Source organism: Marmota monax, unplaced genomic scaffold (genome assembly GCF_021218885.2).
Source record: "Marmota monax isolate L192 unplaced genomic scaffold, Marmota_monax_Labrador192_F-V1.1 WCK01_AAM20220418_F8-fsc00014, whole genome shotgun sequence".
Lineage (NCBI taxonomy): Eukaryota > Metazoa > Chordata > Mammalia > Rodentia > Sciuridae > Marmota > Marmota monax.
In genome coordinates this window covers 24,992,003-25,015,667 of record NW_026695222.1, presented here as the reverse complement: position 1 = coordinate 25,015,667, position 23,665 = coordinate 24,992,003, and the positions used below count along the sequence as shown (strand labels likewise).

Sequence of the window (23,665 nt, the reverse complement as noted above, 5' to 3'; positions counted from 1 at the left end):
ACTATGACAAGAAAAAAATAATACCCTAGATGATCACTATATTGATTTTTTAAGGAACTCTTATGGTCATAGGTAATAGAAGCTTCTTGCAGGGATTAACTGAGACTAGAAAAATGCTTCTTACAATACCTGCTTTCATCTCCTATATGACATGGGCTTCAAGTAATATTTATTTGCAGTAGCAGTTTCAGTCATTCTAGTTAATTAAAGTGCAGAATGTACTTTGAAGACAGAAAGCACCGTGGAAGCACTAAATACTATTATTAAAAGCTTATAGCTAAAGTTTCTGTTTCAGTGGAAACCTATTTATTGTTTCCTAGGTATATGTATTATGTGTGTGTGTGTGTGTGTGTGTGTGTGTGTGTGTTCTCTCTCTCTCTCTCTCTCTCTCTCTCTCTCTCTCTCTCTCTCTCTCGGAAAATAGTTTACAATGACCCCAACAAAGGAAAGACCAAGGAGAACTCTCTTGTCTCAAAACTGAATTACATTATTAAGCATAATATTTTCAAGATTCTATGTTGTAGCAATTCTGTTGCTTCTAAAAGCAGACCAGGCATTCTTACTTAGGAGATGCATAGGAGCCAAGGAACACAGTAAATAAATATGAAGCTCATAGGATTATAGAATTCAAACTCCATTACTGTAAAATAAGAATGTTGGAAAGAAATGTTGCTGGGCCATCTTTCTGTTAGGAATGACACCATCTGTTTAAGTTGTATCATTAAGTGATCTAGTGTTTTAGGTTAGGGATGTGTTATTATCTCAACTTGGTGGTTTTGGCATGAAACAAGTCACCTGAGCCAGGGAGGGACCTGTGTCCTCTCTGAACATTTTATACAGAGGACATTCTGGCCTTCTAGCCTTCTCTGGAGCCTCAAGTTTCCATACATTCCATTCTCACCCTGAGCCAAATGAGGGGCCCTTTCACCAGAAAACTCTCTAGACTGGACAGCACAAGAATTATGTTAATGGATCTCTCTACTCTCACCACATAAACTAGGCACTTAAAATGGCAATGACCCCAAATAAGTTACTAATTCTTAAGACATAGTCACACATATTAACCTCCAAGGAAAAACTTTAAAAAAATAAAATAAAACTTTTATTAGAGTTTGGCTAGGTCAAATACTAGACCAAAAACTATAGATAGTGCCAGCTGACCACACCAGTTAAGTAAAATCTCCTCTTTTGCTTTGTGTCAAGTGAAAACAGAAAACCCAACAGACCACAGACCAGCTTGTGTTTCAGAACTCTTGGTGTCATTTGCTTACCTGTAAACCCACGATTCCACCTGCTGCCATTTATTTACAAAGTAAATGCTTTATTTGTCGATCCATAGTTAGTGTAGGTTTCACTTATATATTATTATAACTTATTTATTTTTTTTATTTTTTATTTTCAAGGATAGCTTGCTAGGTTAGGAGTTAGAAGAAATAACTCCTGACCTTGCGTTACACATTTCTAGGACAATAGTCCCAATTGTGCCTTGCCTAGAACATGTGTTGCTGTATGCCATGGGATAGTTTCACTCTTTTTAAAGTTCAGATGTGATATTTATCTAAAAAGGGAAGGCAGTAGCCCAACTCAGGGACTTCCAATAAGGAGACTCTTCATTATATTCATTGTATAACTGTGTAGCTTACTGGCATTAAGTATCAAGGTTGTATTGGTTACTATTTACCTTGTGCCTTTTAAATATAATGTATTTGTTTTTTGCCACATTAGAAGCAGGAAGGAAGATGCTTTTGAGCAAATGGAGCATAACAAAAATTTCTGGCCAGTTCCTCTCTCAAGTCTTAATCAATTTAAAAAATGACAGTCAATGAATCAAAGTCAACCAAGAAGTTTTTATTTAATATACGAAGATGTAAAACTTAGGCCTTGTCTTTAAGTAGGTGCTAATGGAGTTGATCAATGAGAGCGGGTCATGATCTTTCCAAATAGCCTTGAAATCATTGAAAAGAAGGTTCCTGTCACATTTTGTATGAGTACATCCAGGGTATTGGTTAAATATTTTAATCTGTTTTTGTTTAGGTGAAAAAGCATTAACCTGGAACAGTAGTTCCTTTGAGCTTTTCTCAAAAGACGATATATTTTTGCATGGAGAGAGGGTGATAATCAGAGTGTGACAAAGACCTGGTATATGTCTGGCAGTGGGGCCAGCAACTTTTCAGCAGTTTGAGACAAAGTCAGTGACCGGCAGAACCCATGAGGGAGGGCCAGCCTGCAAGTGAGAGGGTCTGAGGGCTAAGTTTGTCTTCCTGTTCTTAATTCCAAGAATTCTGTGGTGACTTTGAATTGCTTGTTGTCCTTTAAGATCCATAAAAATTCTGATTAAAAAAAAAAATCTGGGGGCAGAGGTGTACTTGAAGGGATCAAGCAAAATAATATGCAACATCTTTATCTATCACACCTTTTCTTATTTTGAATTGGACAAACTGGGGGAAAGGAGGACCTCAGTTGTCATGTGGCTTGGTTAGCAGTTTCTTTCTATTTTAAAAGCTAATTTAAAACTATACCCAACAGTTTGCCCAAGGCCTCTGGAAGCATCCAGCAAACCCCCTGTATACCTGGGGACTATTTGCTGTGTTTGCACTTGTAGATTGACTTTCTTTTAAAATTTTGCCCCCACCCCAAACAAGTTTTGTGAACTCTTTTAGAAGTCAAAGAAAAGTTACAGTTGGAAGAGAGGTTGTGGTTACTCTGCAGATCTGGCTTTAGTGGCGTGTAGGGCTGTGTCCCATTCACAACCCGGGCCGGGTCGACCTGACCAACTTGCTTCACCAACTCATCTGGGCATAAGGTGGGCATGGGGCAAAGTTATTAAATGAATGAATGAATAAATGAATGGTACCCAAGTAGACGCCCAAGGGGCAGCAAGGCTCTGGGAAGAACGGGCCCAGGTCCAGTGGATACAAACTAAGTGCTCCTAACCCTAACCCAGTGCTCTCTCTACTACATTCTAGAATGCAGACCAGAGAGCGGACAGGACATTTTCGAGTTTTGAAACAATCTTCCAATAAGTTTTGTGTTCAATAAACGATTTTTCCCTCTGTTCCAGAGACCCCCGTGGCGCCCTAGCGGGGCCACCGCCCCTCACACCTGAAGGACCTGGAGGACGCCATGCGCCCGATTCTCGCCACCACCGCCTGCTCCTGGCCTCCGTGTCGGTCGTCGCCTGCTGCTCCAGGAAGATAGCTTTGCGCGCACGTGGCACCTATCGTGCGAGGATCGGAGCCCCCCTGGGCACTAGGAGCCCAGGGGGGCTGCGGCCCCTAGCCAAGCGCGGGAGGGTGGGGGGCAACCCGCGCTGGCAGAGGCTGGAGGTAAGGAGGCGCGGCAGGCGACGCCGCGTCGCACACTTTGCACGCCGCCCAGGGCTACACCACTCACCGAAAATTGGGAGGCAGGTTTGGGAGGCGGGGTCGGGTGCCCACCACCTTGTGGGCGCTCGTGCCCCCCGACCCCACACCCAGCACGCCCCCCATGCACACCAGCGCCGCCCCCTCACCGGCCTGCACCCCTGGGCCGCCCCGCGGCACATTTGGTCGCGTCCTCGGTGGGCCGATTTTTCGCGCTTCCCCTTCGGTTTATAGGGGCCGCTGCTTTGGGTCGGTCCTCTGAAGAGGCTGGGGCGTCATCAGGCCGGCTAGAAAGCGCCGTTCCCCGGCGGGGACACTCAGTCGCGTCGGCACCGCGGAGCGGGCTGTGTCAGGTGGCTGGCCCGGCGCGGCGCTCGCTAGCTCTCTAGCTCTCTGGCTCGGGGCTGCGGCACCGCGGCTGGAGCGAACCCCTGTCCCGGCGCGGGGCGGCGGCGGGCGGCCGGCAGGCAGGCAGGCACTGCCTTGCGTGTGAGTGCACCTCACTCACATGTAAGTCGGGGAGCGCTGGGGCCACCCGAGGAAGTGCGAGTCGCCCGGCGCGGGCAAGAGCCACCGGGACTGGGACAGGGCAGGGGCGCCCGGGCGCTGCTGCCCTGCCCCGCGCCTCCCCGGCATCCCCCAATTCTCTCCTTTTCTCTTTTTCTCTTCTCCATTGGCGTGCCCAAGAGCCAAACCCAGGAGCGCCTGAGGGTAACTGCAAACTCGTGCCATCGCGCCTTTGCACTCTTCTTTTTTGAGTTGTTTGACATTTCTTGGTGCTTTTTGGTTTCTCGCTGTTGTTGGGTGCTTTTTGGTTTGTTCTCGCCCCTTTTTCGTTTGCTCATCCTTTTTGGCGCTAACTCTTAGGTAGGTAGCTTAGCAGCCCCAAGCCTGTGCAGCCGCACTCCGCGGCCCAGGACAGCGCAGCGGAGACCGCAGCTGAGCCCCCCGACACGGGGCGCACAGGGGCCGGACAGCCCGAGGCCGGGGGCAAGCAAGGCACCCGGGCCAGACGCGAGCCGGGCTCCCCGAGGTGGCCCGGCCACCATGCTGAAGATGGCCATGAAGCTCAAAGCCCGAGCGGCGGAGAGCGAGAAGAAGACAGCCGCAGCAGCTGCCGAGGTGGCTGCCGAAGCTGCGGCGGCGGCTGCGGCACTAGCAGAGCCGCTCGCACCGCGGAAGAGCGGGAACACCGAGAAGACCCCGAAGAACGCGAAGACCCCGAAGAACCAGGCGCGGGAGGCGCCCCCCGAGAAGTTTCTGACCGACAAGGAGCGCAAGAAGATCGAGAAGAAGTTGCTGGAGCAGAAGAGAAAGGAGGAGAAGAAGAAGGAGAAGGAGAGGAAGAAGTTGGAGAAGATGTTGAAGAAGAAGAAGGTGCCAGAAGCCCAGGAGGAGGCCCGAGGCCCCGAGGGCGCCGCCGCCGCAGACGAAGACGAGGGCGCCGCGGAGGGCGCCGCCGGGGGCGGCGAGGGCGCCGCCGCCGGGGGCACGAGTAGGGCTTGGGCCGAGTGGGACACTGACTCCGGAGACGAGGACGACGCCTACTACGCAGCGCCGCGTGTTGGGGGCGTCGTGTGGCGGCCCGGGCCCCTCAAGTCTGGTGCACTTAGCGCCCACCTGCCCCTCGTGGTCTTCCTGGTCTTCTCGGTGCGCAGCCCCTCGTGGGTGCTCAACTTCCTGCTGCAGAAGCGCACAGAGCAGGGCCGTGGCTGCGGCTTCGTGTTTGGGGCGACCTGCTGCTTCAGAGTGTTCCTGGGCTGCGCCTTCTTCTCCTACTTGGGCGGCCGCACCAAACGCAGAGGCCGCGGGCGCTCTGGGGCCAGTGGAGCCTTCGGCTCGGGCAATGGCGCCCGGCGCCGGGGGCGCGAGGAGCGGCTCATCTAGTCAGACCCCCATACCCCCCGCCACCGCCACCAGACACCACCATCGCTGTGTAGTGTGGATTTTTATTAGTATTTGTGTGTGTGTGTGTGAACACATTTTCCTTTTTGGTTGCTCCGTTCTTTGGTTCGTGCTCGCCTCGCTTTTTTCCACACTCCCTGCTCTCTGGCTCTCTCAGTGTCTCTCTCTTTTCGAAATTTTCCTAAGTCCGGGCTCGCGCTCCCTCCCCTTCCGCCCACCCCGGCCCCTCGGCGGCGCCCGCGGGAGGAGGGGGAGCAGCGGCCTCGGGGGCCTCTGGGCGACACTGCCCGGGGGGTGGAGCGTTGGCGTCGTGCGAGGGGTCGTCACTGGCTCGGAGACGCCCCCTCTCTCCCCTCTGCAGGGCCCAACTTGGGCCCGCGCCAGGGGGGTGGGGGGGCGGCTCCTTGGCCCGTCCCGTCCCGGGCTGGGTGCGGGCGGAGGGACCCCCCTTCCCGGGCACCCGGGGGGGACGCCTCCCTCCGCCGGCTCCCGCCCTCCCCGCTGCCGCCGCCGCTGCAGCGGCTGCTCCTCAGCCCTCCTCCTCCTCCTCCTCCTTCCACCCCCCTCGCCGTCGCCTCCTCCTCCCCCCGCCTCCCCCCGCCCGCCGCATTTGGGTCGGGGCGGTTGCGGGCCCGGGCCGAGGCAATAAGAGCGGCGGCGGCGGCAGCGGCGGCAGCAGCTCCCGCAGCTCCTGCTCTGGTCCGCCTCGGCCCGGCGGCGGCCATCAGTCCCCTCGGCTTCGGCTCGAGGGGCGGGGAGCTGCGCGCGCCCCTCGGTCCGACCGACACCACCCTCCCCTTTGCGCCCGTCCGCGCGGCCCGCGCCCCGCAGTCCGCCCCGCGCGCTCCTCGCCGAGGAGCCGAGCCCGCGCCCGGCCCGCCCGCCCGGCGCTGCCCCGGCCCTCTCGGCCCGCGTGAGGCCGCCCGCGCCCGGCCCCGCCGCCGCCGCAGCCCGGCCGCGCCCCACAGCCGCCGCCGCCATGGGCTGCCTCGGAAACAGTAAGACCGAGGACCAGCGCAACGAGGAGAAGGCGCAGCGCGAGGCCAACAAAAAGATCGAGAAGCAGCTGCAGAAGGACAAGCAGGTCTACCGGGCCACGCACCGCCTGCTGCTGCTGGGTAAGGGCGGGGCGGGGGGCGCCGGCTACGGCCCGGCCCGGGGGCCCCGAGGGGCGCCCCGCAGGCCGCGCGCGCCGAGCCCGCCCCCCGCCCCGGGCGCGCGCTCCCGGGCCCGCCGCCCACTCTTGGGCTCTGTTTGTGGGGGGCGAGGCCGGAAGGGGGACCCCCGGGCGCGGATTCGGTCGGGAGGGGGCCCAAAATGGGACTGGGGGACGTGGCGGCGCGGGTCCCCCTCCCTCGGCCCGTCCACTCTCTTTCTTTCGCCCCCCCTTCTTTCTTTTGCTCTCTTTCTCTTTCTCTCTCTTTCCGCGAGGCCTACACGACGCCAGGGGCTTCGGTGCGTGAGGGGGAGGGGGAGGCCCACGGGGCTCCTGAGACTGCGACAAAAAGAGGGTTTCGGGGACAGGAAATGGGGTGGCGGGCAGAGGGAGGGGGACCCGCCTCCGTAGGGTGTGTGATTTGTTGGGAGAAGGCAAGGGGGAGAAAGAGGGGCGAGAAGAGGAGGGGGTGACGCTGGGGGGCGCCGTGGTGGCGGAGGGGGCCTCGCCAAAGAGAGGCTTTGGCGGGGGAAGTGGCCGAGGAGAGTGGGGGGGCGAGTGACATCAGCCCCTCCGAAAGGACCAGAGCGGTAAAGGTGGTGCAGTGGGGGGGGGAGGGGGCGCGGGCGAGTCGTGGCGCCGGAGTGGGGGGGGGTGAGGGGAGGAGGGAGCGCGTCGGCCGCTGGGCGCGACTTGGTGCGTTTCGGACAGGACCGACTGTGTGCGGAGCAGACGTGTCCTGGGCCAGGCCTGGCCGTGGAAGGAAGAGAAGGAGAATCAAATAAAATAAGACAAAAAAGAAAAAAAAAAAAAGATAGTACGCAAAGTGCCCAATGAAGCCAAATGACACGTCATTTTACAGTATGACCTTTTTTCCCTTCCAGACTTGCAGGCTTTTTGAAAAGCAAAGAAGAGAATTAATTGTAGCAGCTGCCCCCCAGCAGCGCCCCCCACCCTCGCAATAAACCATTAAAAAAACACACACACATTTTCCTGTTAGTTGACCACATTGAGAGTGCTTTGTCAAAAAAATAAAGGAAAAAAGACATTCACAAATCAGATAAAACTGGAAAATGACATTTGTCTGTAAATGGCTTCTTGGTCTGGAAATGGCGTTTTAAAAAATTTGTCCTTTACAGGGGGGAGGGGATTGAGAGCGCTCTAAGGGAAAGACTTTTCCCAGGTGGGAGAGATGAAAAGACATTAATTAGTTGTTTGTCAAGTGACATTTGGTTGTTTGGTTTTTCTTCTCTTTTTTGATTGCGGTTTTTCCTGGGGGGGGGGGAGCGGGGCGGGGGGGGGATCCTTCACTGTGAGGAGATGGCCTTTCCTCCTTTTTTCTTTAAGGTGCTGCTTTGGTGGGGGGGAGCATTTTAAAAATTGTTGAAATGACCAGAAGAATTACACAAGCGTTAATTAGAATGGAAGTTTTCCACTTCCTTGGTTATTTAGTTATCTGAATAAATTTGTGGATTGGCTAGGTTAAGACCTAGTTCATGGTCACATTTCAACAAACAGCTTGATTATCAAAAACACAATGTAAAAAAAGCCCTGTTGTTTTTTTCTTTTTCTTTCTTTTTTTTTTTCCTGGTGGTGTTTGGTTTGCTCTCTTTGGATGGGTCACACCTTTGTTCTCCTGGGTCCAGATTTATAAAAGCAGTAAATTATTAATTAAGTGAAAATAAGTCTCTTTGGTGTTAATGCATTTGCAATTTCAGTAATTAAATGGTGCATATGTGAAGGTGTCTTCTCAAACTTCTAAAGGTAGACTTATGCTATGTGAATGTTAATATGCATATGATTTGATTTCAAAGTATAAAACTGGAAAAGTCTAGAATCTTTTCCCATGAATAGGATCTTGCTATCTGAATACTAATTTAAGTCAAGTGTGATGCTAATGGTACCTTAAATTTCTAACACCTTTGGTGCAGTGCTCACAAAGTCTCCACTTAATTTGAGACTGTTAACTCTGAGCATACCTTACCTTGCTGTGGGCTCATCTTTCTAAGGTATCCTAGTCTACATGGCTATATTTTGTCACAATTCAGTAATAGCCTCTGGCACAGAAATCTGTAGCCCAGGCAGGTGACAGCATTTTGTATTTTAAAATGGTGGGTTTCACTAAATAACGCCCCCCCCCCCCCCCAAACAACATAATGCTCCAAATCCTGGTATTATAACTTAATTCACCAATTTCCATGTCATTAAATTAACAGAACCACAAAAAAAGTACAGTAATTTTTAGCCCGATTCTCTAATTTCATAAATGTGGAAACTGAGGCACAGATCTATTCATCCCTGTAAGATAAGTGTTGACACTTTTTAGCAGTTCTGAAATCAGAACATTGGAGTTCCTGATTAATATTATGTATTCTCTTCATGAAATCTCCTAATAGTGCTTTTTATATTTTAATTTATGAGAGTTATGTTCATTAAGATAGTGTTTACTTTGAAATCAATGTTTGAATTTTAACTTTTACAGATAATTGATTACAGCATTGTGGAAAGGCAAGCAAAGGAGGAATGCTTTGCTATGTGGGTATTAAAGCAAAACAATTAATTAAAAAGAAAAAGGGTTAAAAACCACACAGATTTCTGTGGGAGGAGGGCAAAGAATTATCACCTGGGATTTGGTGGAGAGTGTGCATTTGCCTAATAATAATAATAATAATAATAGCAGCAGCAATCCTCCTCTAGCTTGATAGAAATGTGCATTTTTTCCTATAAAATGCTATTTTTCAACAAATGAAAGGTGATTTAAAATGGAGGCATGTGTCCCTTCCTGCTTAGTTGGGAAGGGCTTAGAGTCTTTGAAATTCAGTGGTTTCTAGGCATTATTTTTCCTTATGATCAAAGTCTTGTCCTTTTATTACTCTTTATTGTTGTTGCAGGTGACCTAATGCTAATATGGTCTCAAGTGCTATATTTGATATTAAAATGTGTTTTTGGAGAAGATGACAGATAATTGATGGTCTTCCATTTTCCTCTGCAACAGGGTGGTTATATCCAAAGAGAATTTATATTTGGAAAGATAACATTTTGGGGGGAGAGGAGGGTGAATAAGTGGATAAAATGTAATATTGTGGTTTTAAGTTTGGATTTTAAGTACCCAAGGGTGGGGACCCTGCATGGAAGGCAGCTGCATTGTGCCATGTTCGGGCTGGCAGTGCTGCATCTGTACGTGATGTGGGAGACTGCAGTGTCTGGGCATTGTTTGCAAATCCTGGGTATTTTAACCATGAAACATCTGACAAACAATGAATTATGTGGCTCACATACATTTATGTGAGCCATTTTGCCAGTCAGTGCTCACATTTCAAGAATTTAGTTTCACAGTTTTAACTTCAATTTTCTTTTTCCTCCTCAAATGACAAAATTTCGTCATTCTCCTTGGCCTGTGCCTTCAACACCCCACGATTTTTTAAACAACCAAAAAGGAGGGAAACAAACAAAAACAAAAAACAAAACAAAAACCTAAAACAGCACCACCTTTAATTCTTGTTTGTTGTTCTGATGGTGAAATACTGCAGGTAGACACTGAGTTGGATGTTTATTTCATTTTCTCTGCGTCGAAATGTCAAGGAAAATTGCAAGTCTGTTATTTTGTGTTTGTTGTTGTGTTGCTTCTATGGAAAAACAAAACAAAAAACTGCAGTCCTTTCCCTGCCCAAAGTATGAGATGCCTCCTTCTTAACCTGAGACTTACTTTCGTTTTCTAGGCGCTGGAGAATCTGGTAAAAGCACCATTGTGAAGCAAATGAGGATCCTGCATGTTAATGGGTTTAATGGAGAGTAAGTGTCAAATCTGTGTAAGGGCACTAAGAACAAGTGACACATTTTATACTAACTTTAGGCTGCAGTATAGGTAGGTTTGGAGCTGGACACCTAATTTGCACTTATTTCTAATTTACATATTAGAAAATCCTAAGAGCTCTTGAGGACTCCCCCCCCCCTTAATCTTTGGTGTAATAATAATAATCGTAATAAAAATAAAGCACCAGTGTTCATATAAGACACCTCTCTGTCCTGGGAAAGTATGCCTGGTTGCAGAGGACAGTTCATGGCACTTGGCCCTTGATGGCGTCCCTGAGGCCAGGTTGTCTGCCGCAGCTTCTGCTGCAGTGACTCCAACATGGCTGACGGGTCCTCCGCGGCCCCCTTGTCAAGCTAGTGCTGACCACTGCAGAGATCCCCTCCTCCCCAGCCGATTTCAGCTTCATCATCCACCCAGGATGTTTTTAACTATTAGCAAAACATTGTTTTAATAATATCTTCATGTAAAACAAAGAAGTGATCGCCCTTGTTGATAATTTTTTTTTAATTGTCCCCTTTTGAATTGACATTATGGGCAAATAATTGTTTCCTTTACTAAATATCAATACTCCCACCTAAAGAAATGAAAGGGAGTTTTCAAATGATGGAAAGGCTGGGAGCTATATCTTCCGCCTGGTTCAAGGGGCATTTTTGCCTTTGAAATGTCCTTCCAGGTCTTGAGGTATATACGACAATGAGCAATACTTCAGTGAGAATAGACTTTTTTAAAAAGAGAAACAGTATTTATAAGAGACTCTGTGAGTGTGGGGTCCTGCTTCCATGAAGAACGCAAACTGAGGAATACTCAATAAATCAGGAGTTTGGGTTTTTTCTTGCCAGACCCCCAGATGGGGTCCATTTTCACTCCCGTGAAGCCAGTTAATCACCAGATCACAAGCACCTGAAGGCACTAGTTTGCAATTACTAGCTGGTTAGCAGCCCCATTCCCTCTCCTCAACATGCTTTCAATTGAAAGTTTGTCCTTCAGTTGCGTTCACTTCAGATTGAGTCGAGGGGGCAGTTTAGGTTAGTTTACGCACCCCTAAAAAACAAAACCCACTGCTTGCTACGCATTAAGCACTGGGAAATGGAGGTGAACTTTGTAACCTTTCAGAGTGCCAAAGGGGTTCTTTATGGAAAATTCTAGAATTTGTGAGATCAAATAATCAGAGCTTAGGAAAAGATGACATCACCCCTAGAAATGGTCATTTTAGTTTAAGATGCTTTTTATACTTTAACCCTGAATTCAGAAGAGTAGCATGCAGAAAGGAAGGACGGACAAGTTTACCTATATTTTAGAATAGTCATGAATTATGAATATGTATCTCTATTGCTATTAAGTCAGTCACTTTCACATAATTCTGAAATTAATTCCTGACACACCCTTGAGTAAAACCCTGCCAGTGGAGACTGCCATCCTGTCAATAAACAAAAAAACAAAACCCCCTAAAACCAACTTCAAGCCTTATATTTGTAATTTAAAGAAAAGTCTATCCTAAATTTCCCCCCTCCTGCAACTTGCAGTGGTGGGGGGTGCTTCTTCATGAGACTAGTTAAGCAAAAATAATTTCACCATGCGCCCTCTGGATAAATATTTTGATTAAAGCTGGACATGGCTAGCATTTTAAAAGATGCAGCAGCCACTGTTTACCTTAGCTTGAGTTGGATGGAAGAGAAGTCTCCTTGAAATAATTCACTTGTGGTTTTATTATTGTACAGATTTCCCTAATATTTTTTAATTTTTTACAGAATGGCACCCCCACACACACCCCCAAGTGAACCAGTGTAGCACACACGAGGCTTCTAAACAAGAACTTCTCTTTTCTATTTTCTTTTCGAAAAGAGGAAGAGACATTCCCAGTTTGCCTCCTTAGTGGATCCCTGATAATGTTAAATTTAGCATGCGAAAGTGACATGCCGGGGTGTTCTTCATGGGGGTCTAAGTACCTCATTTTTACCTAGTGCAGCTAAAGCTTCCTCTCTTGCTTTTCCTCACTGTTGTACTGCAACAAATGCAGCTCTTTCTAAACTAGGAATTCCTTAGGAAATGGTGACCTCTGTCCCTAAATGGTGGTCTGCCTGGTGTGGGTTTTGTTTTTTTTTTTTTCCTTTCTCACCCCCTCCTGCCAATCCTGTACTTTGTTAGCTGTAGTCTGCGGTATTAAATTTGCCTTAACTGTCCACAAGCTGCTGTGCCAATTATGTTTTTGAGAGTAACAATATTAATTTGACCTTCAGAAATAGAGATCAAATATGGATTTCTTAACTCAAAGCTAACTGTTTAGTATTAAAAAAAAAATCATTAGTGTTGGTTGAGCTAAGCTAATCAATTATAAAACATGTCGCCGAAGGCTCAGCTATCCTGCCCTTCCGCCTTTGCCTTCAGGGAGCAATTCCTACTGTTGATGAAGAGATGAAGATTGGGTTTTTTGGTTTTTTGGTTTTTTTTTTTTTTAATTTTGAGTTTTTGTTTTTGGTGGTAGTGGGGTGGGTTTTCCTTTTTTCAACCAGGCAATTGAAGTTGGTGACAATTTACAAGAAACAGTTATTTATAAATATAAACATTGTATAGGTAGTTGCTAGTTTCTCTCACTGCATGAAGGAAGATTATTAATTTTGCACCAGGAAATAATGGACAAAAATCTCCACTGTCTATGCCTTTGCATGTTTGGATACAACACTGAAGATTCTGACCTGGGAGAATTAAGAGCCTTCTGAGCTGCCATATTCTCAGAAGAATACTGAGATAAATCACTGCTTTAGTTCCCTAATGCATGTACATTTAGTGAAAGCACAAGAAAATAATTATCTGTCCCTCCTGTATCCGACCAGAGTCTCCAGAGGGCTCTGTTAATACTGCAGCGAAGGTGTGGAATTCTTCCCCCTACGGCCTTTAGTCTCAGTAGACATTCAGATTTAGCCAGAAAGGCGACCTAAGAATTAACGGGAGGATGGCGCGCGAATTATTGCATTTGCTCTTGGCTGATTGTTTAAGAATGTGGAGAGGCTGTGTGGGTTGTATGAAATTGCGGTGCCTTGCAGACTAGGTGAGCTTTCAATCTCTCTTTAAAAGGGGCGGCGAAGAGGACCCGCAGGCTGCAAGGAGCAACAGCGATGGGTAGGCACATTCAAAAACAGAAAAAAATTTTTAACAAACAAAACAAACATGAAGATCATACTGGGAAACTGAGGGCACAGACCTGGGAAGAAAATAATCATTTAAGGGCCATCAGCCATCTTGGTATACATGTGCAAATAACGTGTAGACAACTTCTTAACAAGTGAAGTGCAAAACATAATTTTTTTCAGCATTTCTAAAGTATAATTAGATCCAGCTGGGGGAAAGTTATAGATTTTAGCTTTAGACAATAGTTTAGAATTTTGAGAACTGATGTTTTTCCATATGGTTTTTATTTCCCCCCAGTTCTCTGTTTGAATCAACTACTTGTTTTCAAAATGCATCTATTAAATTCTGTCCGTCCAGTGGTTGGTCTGATTTTAAAATTTCAGATCTCTGGAAGAAAAAAAAAATTTTTTTTCCTCTATTAAAATATGCCGTGCCATACAATTCTTAATTTTGAAAAATGCCTTGGCACTTAGCAGCAATTCATTGTTAGGAATCATCTTGAAGCCACTGGCCTTTATAAAAACAATCAAATTTAATTCAAGGCACTTCACATTAGCTGGTAGATAAGGATATTCATGATGGCATCCATTTTTCCATTACCATCATCTCTTCCATTTTGCTTTCTGCATCCCATACCATCTCAACGCGCATGCACACACACAAGCCTCCGCATGCTAGGTGAGCCACACGAACTCTGCTTGCATACTCAGCATGCAGGGATGGAGCAGCTATTTCTCATGAGAACATATAGGTCCAATTGACTTAGCCTAGGGCATCTCAAAGAAATAGCTTCTGTGGCCAGGGCGGGGAGGGGCAAAGGACACGGGTTGGGGACAAAGTAACTGACACATGTTTGTTCATCTGTTTCTTTTAGAATATATTATCCCTAGATGATGGCTACAGTCTCTCCTCTTCCCGGCCTTTCCTATCACAATTTGCATGCTGGAATTGCTCGGTCTTATGAACCTCTAATAAGAATACTATTCTGTTGTCTGGGGGGAGGGGGGGGCCCACCTACTACCTGACCTTTAAAGATAACTACAAAAAAAAACAAACAAACAAAAAAATCTTTAATTGGCAAAAATGTAATAGAATGACTATTGAAAGGCACCTATATAGAAACTGATTGATAATCTGCTGTACCAAAAGTTGGCATCTGAAATATGACAAGTCATTATTGAACAATCTACTGTGTACTAGATGTTGTGCTAAATCCTTGAACCCTACTAATACCTTGCCTGCACGTCTCTCTCTGACTGTTCTACAAGTAAATATAAGTATTAACATTCGTGTCAAATAAAAGTTCTCTGCATGTTTCAGCAATCCCTGTATCCTGCGTCTGTCTTCTGTCTTTCTTCTTTTGTCTGTCTTTCCCCACAAAAGCACAAAGATAGGCATAGAACTGAATGAAACCTAGTATAGCATACCCCTCCCCTACCACTTAGTTGGAGGTAGGCAGGACCTGTTAAATAACATTAACCCCACTAATCTCTGTACATTGGAGGTGGAGAGGGCATCAACGTCCTGAAAGCATTTCTAGCCCTAGTCCCAACTGTTGAGTCACTTAGAATTCTAGCAATTGGCATATATTTTGCCATTAAGTAGTTTAGAGACATTTAAGGAGTTTTATCCAAATCTCACAATCAATGTTAAATTCATTAAGTGATAGTATAAATGATGATAAACCTGCCAGCCCCCAGTGTAACATCTCCATCTACATAGTAATTGCTTCAATGGAAGAATTTTATGTTTTAGTATCACACACCCGAATTAGATTTTAGATTTCTATTTTAGCTGTTTTATACTTGATATACTCCCACACCTATTCACATACGTAGATGAATACTGAACACGTTCTCAAAATATCCGTATTTTAAGACTGGAAGTTTTCCAATTATCATACTACTACTTAGACCAAAATATCAAACTGAATGAAAGAATCTCATTTCTGGAAGTATTTTTCTCTTGCTGTATATGGATTTAGAAATTTAATCCAAACACACTTCATCTTACTGTTGGGAGACCTTCAACCCAGAGATTTAGGGCATTTAGTACTAATGACAGGGAGCCCGTTTTTAATAAGTGGGGGTGGGTTTGTCCTTGGCAGTTTTAAGTAAATTCTGAATTCAAGCATGAACATTAGGGATGTCAAACACATGTCCTTTCACTGTCTAACGTCTGAATAACTGATTTTAGACTAACACCAACGCTGAAAATTCATAATTTCAGAAATGATCATTAATTCCATACATCTGAAGCAGAACAGCCCCCACTGAATGGTCAGGACTCTCCCTTCAAATATGGAGGGTGGGGGGGGGAGCTTTAAGAGTCCAGGGGCCTGGGGCAACTTCTAGGTTTATGCAAGACTGCCTAAAACGCACACCTTGCTACCACTTCCACCCCTGGGGTCTGATTCTCTCCATACCGAAGTGGATCCTGTCGAATTCCTGGTGCCAACCTCCCCTCCCACAAGATGCTCCCCTCTGCTGATGAGAGCAGCACCCCAGACCTTGCTAGCAAGGTCTAAGGGTATGTAAGGGCCCATCTGAGAGGCTCAAGTCTAAGGGTGAATTTTGAGATCATTCACAAAATGGAGGCCCACTCCCCCAAATATATAAATACTTGTTCAAAAAGTAAAATGAATCTCATTGAAAAAGGAAAGAACAGCTTCTCTGGGGGGAGGGCCTGTTAAAATGCATGTGACTCTGACCCTGCCCAGCCCCTCCCCCACAAGGCCCACGCGTGCCCCCTCCCACCTGCAGCACCACTGACCCTTTCCTGGCTGCAGTTGCTATCAATCCCCCTTTGTATTTCCTGTGCCTTAATTTTCTGTCCCACTCTGGAAGAGTCATTTGTTTCACTTCTGTCTCCATTCTGTGACTTCTGTTGAACCAATCAAGTGAATATTTCAAAAAGTGGGAATCTCATTGTTTTAATTGCAAGCAGCAAGAAAAAGTAGCTTTATCCCCAGTTGCTGCCTCTGACTAGGATTCCTCTCAGCCTCAGTTTCCCCATTAGAGGGTGAGGCTGCAGCACCTTCCTGCATGTGGCGCTGTGTCACATCCCAGGGCCGCATGCCCAGTGGATACTGCACACATTGGGATTCCTTCCCCCCCCACTCAAGGCAGGGCTAGATGTCATATCCGTAGCAGAAGGTGCTTTGTTGACCCTTAAAAAAAGTTGGGACATGGGAACCTGAGGCAGGAGCACCACAAGCTCCAGGCCTGCCTCATCAACTTAGCAAGGACTTGTCTCAATAAAAGGGGTTGGACCTGTAGCTTGGTCATTCAATGCCCCTGCGTTCATTCCCCAATACAATTAAAAACAAACGCTTGGGCATCTCCCCTGACTGTGCCTTCTATCCTGAAGGCCAGTTTCTAAAAGATATATAATATTTGGGCCAATGTAATCTGGTACCAAAAAATAACATTCTGTCAGGGAACCACAACAGCCAAAGGTTATGGCCTTTACCAGTGGCTCTGAATACAGACAGTTCCACAAAGACCACAATGGGCTGCATGTCAGGAACTGGCATAGACCCCCTACCACCATTATTAGGACTTGGGGAGGGGGAGGTCTTCCGTTCCTGATAACCTTGGCGGACCAGTGTGCACAACATTATAAACTTAGAAGTATTGTTAGCTGCAGTACCCAAAATAACATCTCCCTATGACAGACATGTAACTGTTTAAATAAATAACAGGGCTGCAAATAAATAAGTAGGACTGCAGAGCCCTGGAATCTGTAATTAATGATTATTAACACCACCCCTAGCATTTGCTGGTTGTCAGTAGCAACCCAGAGAATACCAAGTCAAACCCCATGATGACCTGTACACCCTACAACCCCCACGAAGAATGCTGATAAGGGCCAAGTAGGAGGAGCCTTTTAGGAAGTGGTGGTGTGTGGTGTGGGGGCTGCAAACCCACGGAGCCAAATCTGGAATAGCAGATAACCCCTGCAACCTCTGGTACAGCTGATGGTGATCTCTATAGGTGCTGACTTGCCAATCACTCCCATCCAATGTGTCCTTGGGGCACGTTTGGGACGCTATGATTTACTTGGGTGCCTCCAGTCTGCACAGATCTGAACCCACAACTCCTTGAAGAACAGAATACTATGCTTTTTAGTTGGAGTATCTTGATTAAGGTGACCCCTGGTCAGCGGGATGCAATATGATTTTCTTTTCTTTTTAATCCCACTGTAGTGAGAAGGCCACCAAGGTGCAGGACATCAAAAACAACCTGAAGGAGGCCATTGAAGTACGTGTAGCTCCCTTCTCTCTTTAGTACCCCCTTGCTCTCTTTAGTACCCCCCCACACACATGCAGTTCTGTGCCCCTGACTGCTTTACTCAATCATTTTCAGACCATCGTGGCTGCCATGAGCAACCTGGTGCCCCCTGTGGAGCTGGCCAACCCTGAGAACCAGTTCAGAGTGGACTACATTCTGAGCGTGATGAACGTGCCTGACTTTGACTTCCCACCTGTAAGCCACACCCCTGCCTGGTAGCCCTTGCCTCCACTCACCTGTGCAGTAACTTGATCCTATAAGAACATCAGGGACAGGCCCCATACCCAGCCTGGAGTATGGCCACACACATAGGAAGTAAATCACAAACATATCCTTAATGCTGGAAAAAGAAAAAAACATTAGACTTTTGTTCAAGGTGGATGAGCAAAATTTTATCGCCCCTTGTCAATCCTGGCTTGTCCACCCCACAAATGAACGCCACCTTTGATGCCTCAATTCTTACTTATTAGATTGTGAATTTTTATGAGGGAAATAGTCCTGAGCTATGACAGGCTTAATTATTCCCTTGTCTACATATTAGGACCAACAAAACTGTGCTGAAGATGACAAATATTAATCTAGACATGTCCTTAGATACTGTGGGATGCATAGGTAAAGTGCCCAGGGAGACAGTCTCGCTTTCAACCGTGTTACCTTTCACATTTATTAAGATCAGTAATTCACCACCAGAGGAGAACAGGAATTAACTATGCGGACTTCTGAATATGTTAAACATGCTAAATTAAAGTTCTTGATGAGCATTAAGTCATTATATGGGCTTGCCCACATATAGGCAAGCGTGGGTCACAGTGAACTATGGCCTCAAGAGTTTGAATAACAGTGTTCTTGGTGCACACTCACAGCTTCCTCTAAACATGCTTTCTTGGGTTCACTTTCAGGAATTCTACGAGCATGCCAAGGCTCTGTGGGAGGATGAGGGAGTGCGTGCCTGCTATGAGCGCTCCAACGAGTACCAGCTGATTGACTGCGCCCAGTAGTAAGGAGCCCCTTTCTTAGTTTCTGGGATCCACACATAAAATAGGAAACAATAAAAAAAAAACTGTAAAAACCTGAAACTCCCATGATTCTTTTCATAGGAGCCAACCAATTTTTCACTAGCAGTTAGGAAGTTCTAGTCTGAATCATTTGTTTCACAAAGCACTTAATTGCAATTTTTAGTGCAGTAGTGGCACTATTTCATATCAATAATTAATACCTGTTAGAGCAAAATGATAATTACTTATATAAAATGGTGCTCATAATTAATTAGCTTGAAGTAATTAATTGAAATGACCTCTAAGCATTTAGGGAAATAGGGCAGCTATCATGTGTTGGATAATGTAAAAATGTTATCTTTTATTACTACAATTTAAAAACATAAGAAAGAACAGAAGAGACAAAAACAGGCCTCTGCTTCTTGGCAGTGGCTAACTGCCTGGCTGTTCCTGCTGTTCCCAGCACCTTTAATGCCGTACATCTGGAAAGCTGCCTTTTAAATGCTTTACGACCTTCTTCATCCTGTGCATGCATAGGAAGCATATGGTGGTCCAGGTCATTTAAAAAAAAAAAAAACAAACTTTTTTTTTTTTTTTTTTTTTTTTTTTAAGAGAGAGATTCTTTCAAGGAACAGAAAAACGGTCCATCATGGCCAGTCCTCACAGCCCCCAGCCCCCACTCCTCCTTTAACAAAGTGCCTGATTTTCTCAAAAGTTTGAACTAAAAGCTGGAAGCACTAATTATAGTAACACAAAACAAATGGAAATCCTGGAATTGTTTGTGATTTGTATTTTGGATCCAAGTCAGGAGTTAAGTACAGGTACCAGATTAGGAGGGTTTAGGCATCCCAGTTGTGAATACTGGGGGCAGGGGCCATGTAACAATTTCATTAATTAACAGCAGTTTAGCCAGGTTGTTTGTTTTGGGTCACATCACTTAAAAAAGTTTTCGGCTTCTGTTTTTTTTTTTTTTTACAATGCAACATTACTCCTGAAACTTTATCTGAAAATGGCACCATTTGCTCAGATTATGGGAATTTTTTTTTTAAGAAAAAGAGAACAACATCACTCAACTTTTTAAACATCCTCCCTTAAGGGGATGATTTGAAGAGTAGTGACCAGTGTGCTTCTGGTTTAACCGCCTGCATGTTGGAGCGGAGGCCCTGGTGCGGTGCCCAATTCTTAAGCTGCCTATTTTTGTTTGTTGAGCTGGAGTTTGGCTGGCCACACTCCAGATGTCTTCTCACAAGATTTGGTGCTGAGGATCTATTTTTAGAACTGTGGTTCTGTTGCCATGGCAACATGCTGGAGGCCAGGGTGGCTGGGGAGCTATTTCTGGACCCTGCTGTAATATAAGATTGATTGGGCAAGTTAGTATATCCTCCCAGCCAGACTAACTCCAAACTGGTAAAAAGGAAGGGGAAAGAGGAGGGGAAAAACTTAGGGGTTTTCTTTAAATAGTCTTTTTTCCCTTCCTGATTCTTTTCTGATTAGCCCACTTTAAAACAATTCCCACCTCCACTCCCCCCAAAAAGAAAACCCAAACTGGTTCCAACATCAATTTTCCATATTAATTAAATTACCCCAATTTTGGAAAATTTAACTTCCCTAAACATGTGTCCAGTCAAGCAACACAGGCAAGATACCTTTTTAAACTAAAAGTTCAGTATCTGGAGTGTTGCATATCATGGACATCACAGATCGGAAGGGAACTTTGTGTTTGCTTCCTGTTCAGCACAGCGAGGGCAAGAAGGGCCCCTTTGTGCCAGTGGCTTTTGTTCTCGTTAATCAATGAGATTCTTAAAAGTAAAAAGGAAGGACAGATTCTGAGTAACAATCTCCTTTGCCCTTGAGGGGAAGGTCCTTGCTGCTCTAAGTATGCCACTTCACATACATTACATTTTTTAAAAAGCTGAATGGCATATGGAAGTATACAATTTTCAGACAATTTGCCATTTTAGCCAGTGCCAAACAATTTGAAAATGAAAAAAATGTTTTGGCTAGTCTTATGAAAAGTTATAGGATCTGATAGGCCTCATTTGGGGTCCTTGCCCTGCTGATTGACAAAAGCTAGAAGCAAGAACAAAGCCCCCACTACTGTCCTGGGCTGCCTATCATCTCTTAGGGACAATTTGTTTCATTTAGCCAGGGTTTGTGGAGGACACAGACAGTGGGCCAGTTGGTGTGAGCTCCCTTAACATCACCATGTATCTTCTCTTTTCCTCTAAGCTTTCTGGACAAGATTGATGTCATCAAGCAGGCCGACTATGTGCCGAGTGACCAGGTATGTAAGCTTTTTCAGTCAGAAGATTTGGAGCCCACATCTCAGGCTACTCAAGATTTTTACTCCAGATTGACAATCATTATTTCTGTTGAGTTGGTGAGATCCATTGACCCGTGCTTTGTTTTAGGACCTGCTTCGCTGCCGCGTCCTGACCTCTGGAATCTTTGAGACCAAGTTCCAGGTGGACAAAGTCAACTTCCAGTGAGTGGATTTTCCTCTTTATACCAAATGGAGACAGTGGTTTCTTGACATGCCCTCTGGCAGTTGAGTGGTGTCTCTTTGGGAAGAAATAACCAGATGTCCTTTATCTCCACCAGCATGTTCGATGTGGGCGGCCAGCGGGATGAACGCCGCAAGTGGATCCAGTGCTTCAATGGTATGGATGGCCGTGGTGGGCACTGCACTCCAAGAGCACGTGCTTTTGTAATTATTAGGGGTCATTTCTGTTTCTAACTCTCACTGCTCTTTCTCTCTTTGAAGATGTGACTGCCATTATCTTCGTGGTGGCCAGCAGCAGCTACAACATGGTCATTCGGGAGGACAACCAGACCAACCGCCTGCAGGAGGCTCTGAACCTCTTCAAGAGCATCTGGAACAACAGGTATGTGCTGGGACAAGTACCCTGCTTGCCCTGGAGCTCCCGGGCTGCTCTCAAACCCTGATTTGCACTATCCCAGCATTAAACTTACCCCTCTCTCTGTTAGATGGCTGCGCACCATCTCTGTGATTCTGTTCCTCAACAAGCAAGATCTGCTCGCTGAGAAAGTCCTTGCTGGAAAATCGAAGATTGAGGACTACTTTCCAGAATTTGCTCGCTACACTACTCCTGAGGATGGTACGTGTGTGTCTTCCGTGTTTGATGTGGGCACACTCAAGGCATAAAAGCCTATCTGGGTGGAGAAATCAAGAGTGCTGAGAAGTTAAGGGGCTAGAGTGGTGTTAATACCCTAGTTGTGCTCTTATCTTTTTATTACTTTAGTTAATAAAATATCTCCATTCTTTATAGCTACTCCCGAGCCCGGAGAGGACCCACGCGTGACCCGGGCCAAGTACTTCATTCGAGATGAGTTTCTGGTGAGTAGAGCTTTCTATAGTCTTCACTCTTTTCTACAGATATAAACTTTTTAATTCCAAACGTAGGGATTAAACCATCCAGTTCTTCCATTTCTTTTCAATAATTCCCAACCAGCATCCATTTTGGGTGTTCAAACCCCTTCATCGCATTTTGGTTTCTTTAACACGGGCAGCTGGTCCATACTTGTCATACTTGTCCTTGGGTTGGCAGTGTAGTTTCCTGGAGAGGGTTACTGACTGGACCTTGCACTTGTGCCCACAGAGAATCAGCACTGCTAGTGGAGATGGGCGCCACTACTGCTATCCTCACTTCACCTGCGCTGTGGACACTGAGAACATCCGCCGTGTGTTCAACGACTGCCGCGACATCATCCAGCGCATGCATCTTCGTCAGTACGAGCTGCTCTAAAGAGGGAACCCCCAAATTTAATTAAAGCCTTAAGCACAATTAATTAAAAGTGAAACGTAATTGTACAAGCAGTTAATCACCCACCATAGGGCATGATTAACAAAGCAACCTTTCCTTTCCCCGAGTGATTTTGCGAAACCCCCTTTTCCCTTCAGCTTGCTTAGATGTTCCAAATTTAGAAAGCTTAAGGCGGCCTACAGAAAAAGAAAAAGAAAAAAAGGCCACAAAAGTTCCCTCTCTCTTTTCAGTAACTAAAATAAAAGCAGCAAACAGAAATAAAGAAATAAATGAAACAAATGAAATAAAAAATGAAATAAATGAAATAAATATTGTGTTGTGCAGCATTAAAAAAATCAAAATAAAAATTAAATGTGAGCAAAGAAAGAAATGACTCCTGTGAGTTATTTGCAATCTGAAGCAGTTCCCATGGTTTGAGGGTTAAACTTGGCCTTTTCATTGGGAGTTTGGAACCCCATGTTGAGGTACAGGCCCCAAGTTACTAAAATGGGAGTAATGACTTAATCTTTGGGACACTGTATGTCAAGGAATATCACATTTTGATCATTGCTGCCAACTCACACTCTGATCGTCCTCACATGGTGTGCCTGTTTACCTGATCTCCCTCGAAAAAATGTTAGGTTTTTTTAAATCAGTTATGGACTAAATTATGTGGTGAAATATGAAAACAGTGCTCCAGTCAGTTGGGGGAAGTGAAATTATTCAAGAAATGGTTTTGATACAGTGGGCTAGCTGCTGGGGGGAAAACGATCCCTACCTCACTCCGCATACCAGAATGAATTAGATGTGGATCTGTTATCGACATCTAAATTTAAAAGTTACTTTTTAAAAATAGCTAGTTTTCCAATTAAGATCTTGGTCTATAGAAGGACTCTCTAAGCATGGCAAAGACCTAAAAGCCAGAAGGGGTCAGGGGAGGTGGTTATATAAAAATGAAAATCACATAATAAATATGGGGGAAGGAGTTTGGTAAAAGACTGTAAAAGGGGTGATTAATACATAAAGAATTCTTAAAAATAAGCAAAAGCATCAGAAAAAATGGGACCAGTCCATCAACATGTAAATTACTTAAAACGAGATAAACATCTCAATATGTGGAACATCACTCAGTGAAAATACAAATAAAGCACACTTATTACAAGGGGTGGGTGGTTATCAGCACTCATGGTCCCCATGTTAAACACAATGAAGCCCAATTGGAATGTGGCATGAACCTGAAGTCCACTATAC

At 45.7% G+C, this 23,665-nt stretch overlaps 1 protein-coding gene and 1 long non-coding RNA gene across 14 annotated transcripts in view; one reads left to right on the top strand and one right to left on the bottom strand.

The window, feature by feature from the left end:
- The window catches only part of LOC124085315 (uncharacterized), a 31,753-nt gene extending 28,399 nt beyond the window's left edge, over nucleotides 1–3,354 (bottom strand). For all 7 annotated transcript variants that reach the window (XR_006849408.2, XR_006849410.1, XR_006849412.2 and 4 more), the window contains exon 1: nucleotides 3,103–3,354. This is a non-coding gene — a long non-coding RNA (uncharacterized LOC124085315). The remainder of the gene's footprint in view (nucleotides 1–3,102) is intronic.
- Nucleotides 3,355–3,704: 350 nt separating this feature from the next.
- LOC124085312 (guanine nucleotide-binding protein G(s) subunit alpha) lies at nucleotides 3,705–22,770 on the top strand. 7 transcript variants are annotated; one of them, XM_046432899.2, is made up of 13 exons: nucleotides 3,705–3,872; nucleotides 10,143–10,215; nucleotides 13,310–13,354; nucleotides 17,568–17,625; nucleotides 17,731–17,850; nucleotides 18,555–18,652; nucleotides 20,880–20,934; nucleotides 21,062–21,135; nucleotides 21,252–21,310; nucleotides 21,415–21,535; nucleotides 21,639–21,769; nucleotides 21,941–22,008; nucleotides 22,271–22,770. In XM_046432899.2, the coding sequence occupies exons 2-13, from the start codon at nucleotides 10,181–10,183 to the stop codon at nucleotides 22,415–22,417; spliced, it is 1,011 nt and encodes a 336-aa protein (XP_046288855.1). In that variant the 5' UTR covers nucleotides 3,705–3,872; nucleotides 10,143–10,180; the 3' UTR covers nucleotides 22,418–22,770. The 7 variants fall into 7 exon arrangements, with proteins under 7 accessions (XP_046288855.1, XP_046288857.1, XP_046288856.1 ...); XM_046432895.2 differs by lacking the exon at nucleotides 3,705–3,872 and adding an exon at nucleotides 6,196–6,385 and having other exon boundaries at nucleotides 17,571–17,625; XM_046432894.2 differs by lacking the exon at nucleotides 3,705–3,872 and adding an exon at nucleotides 6,196–6,385.
- The last annotated feature ends 895 nt before the right edge of the window (nucleotides 22,771–23,665 follow it).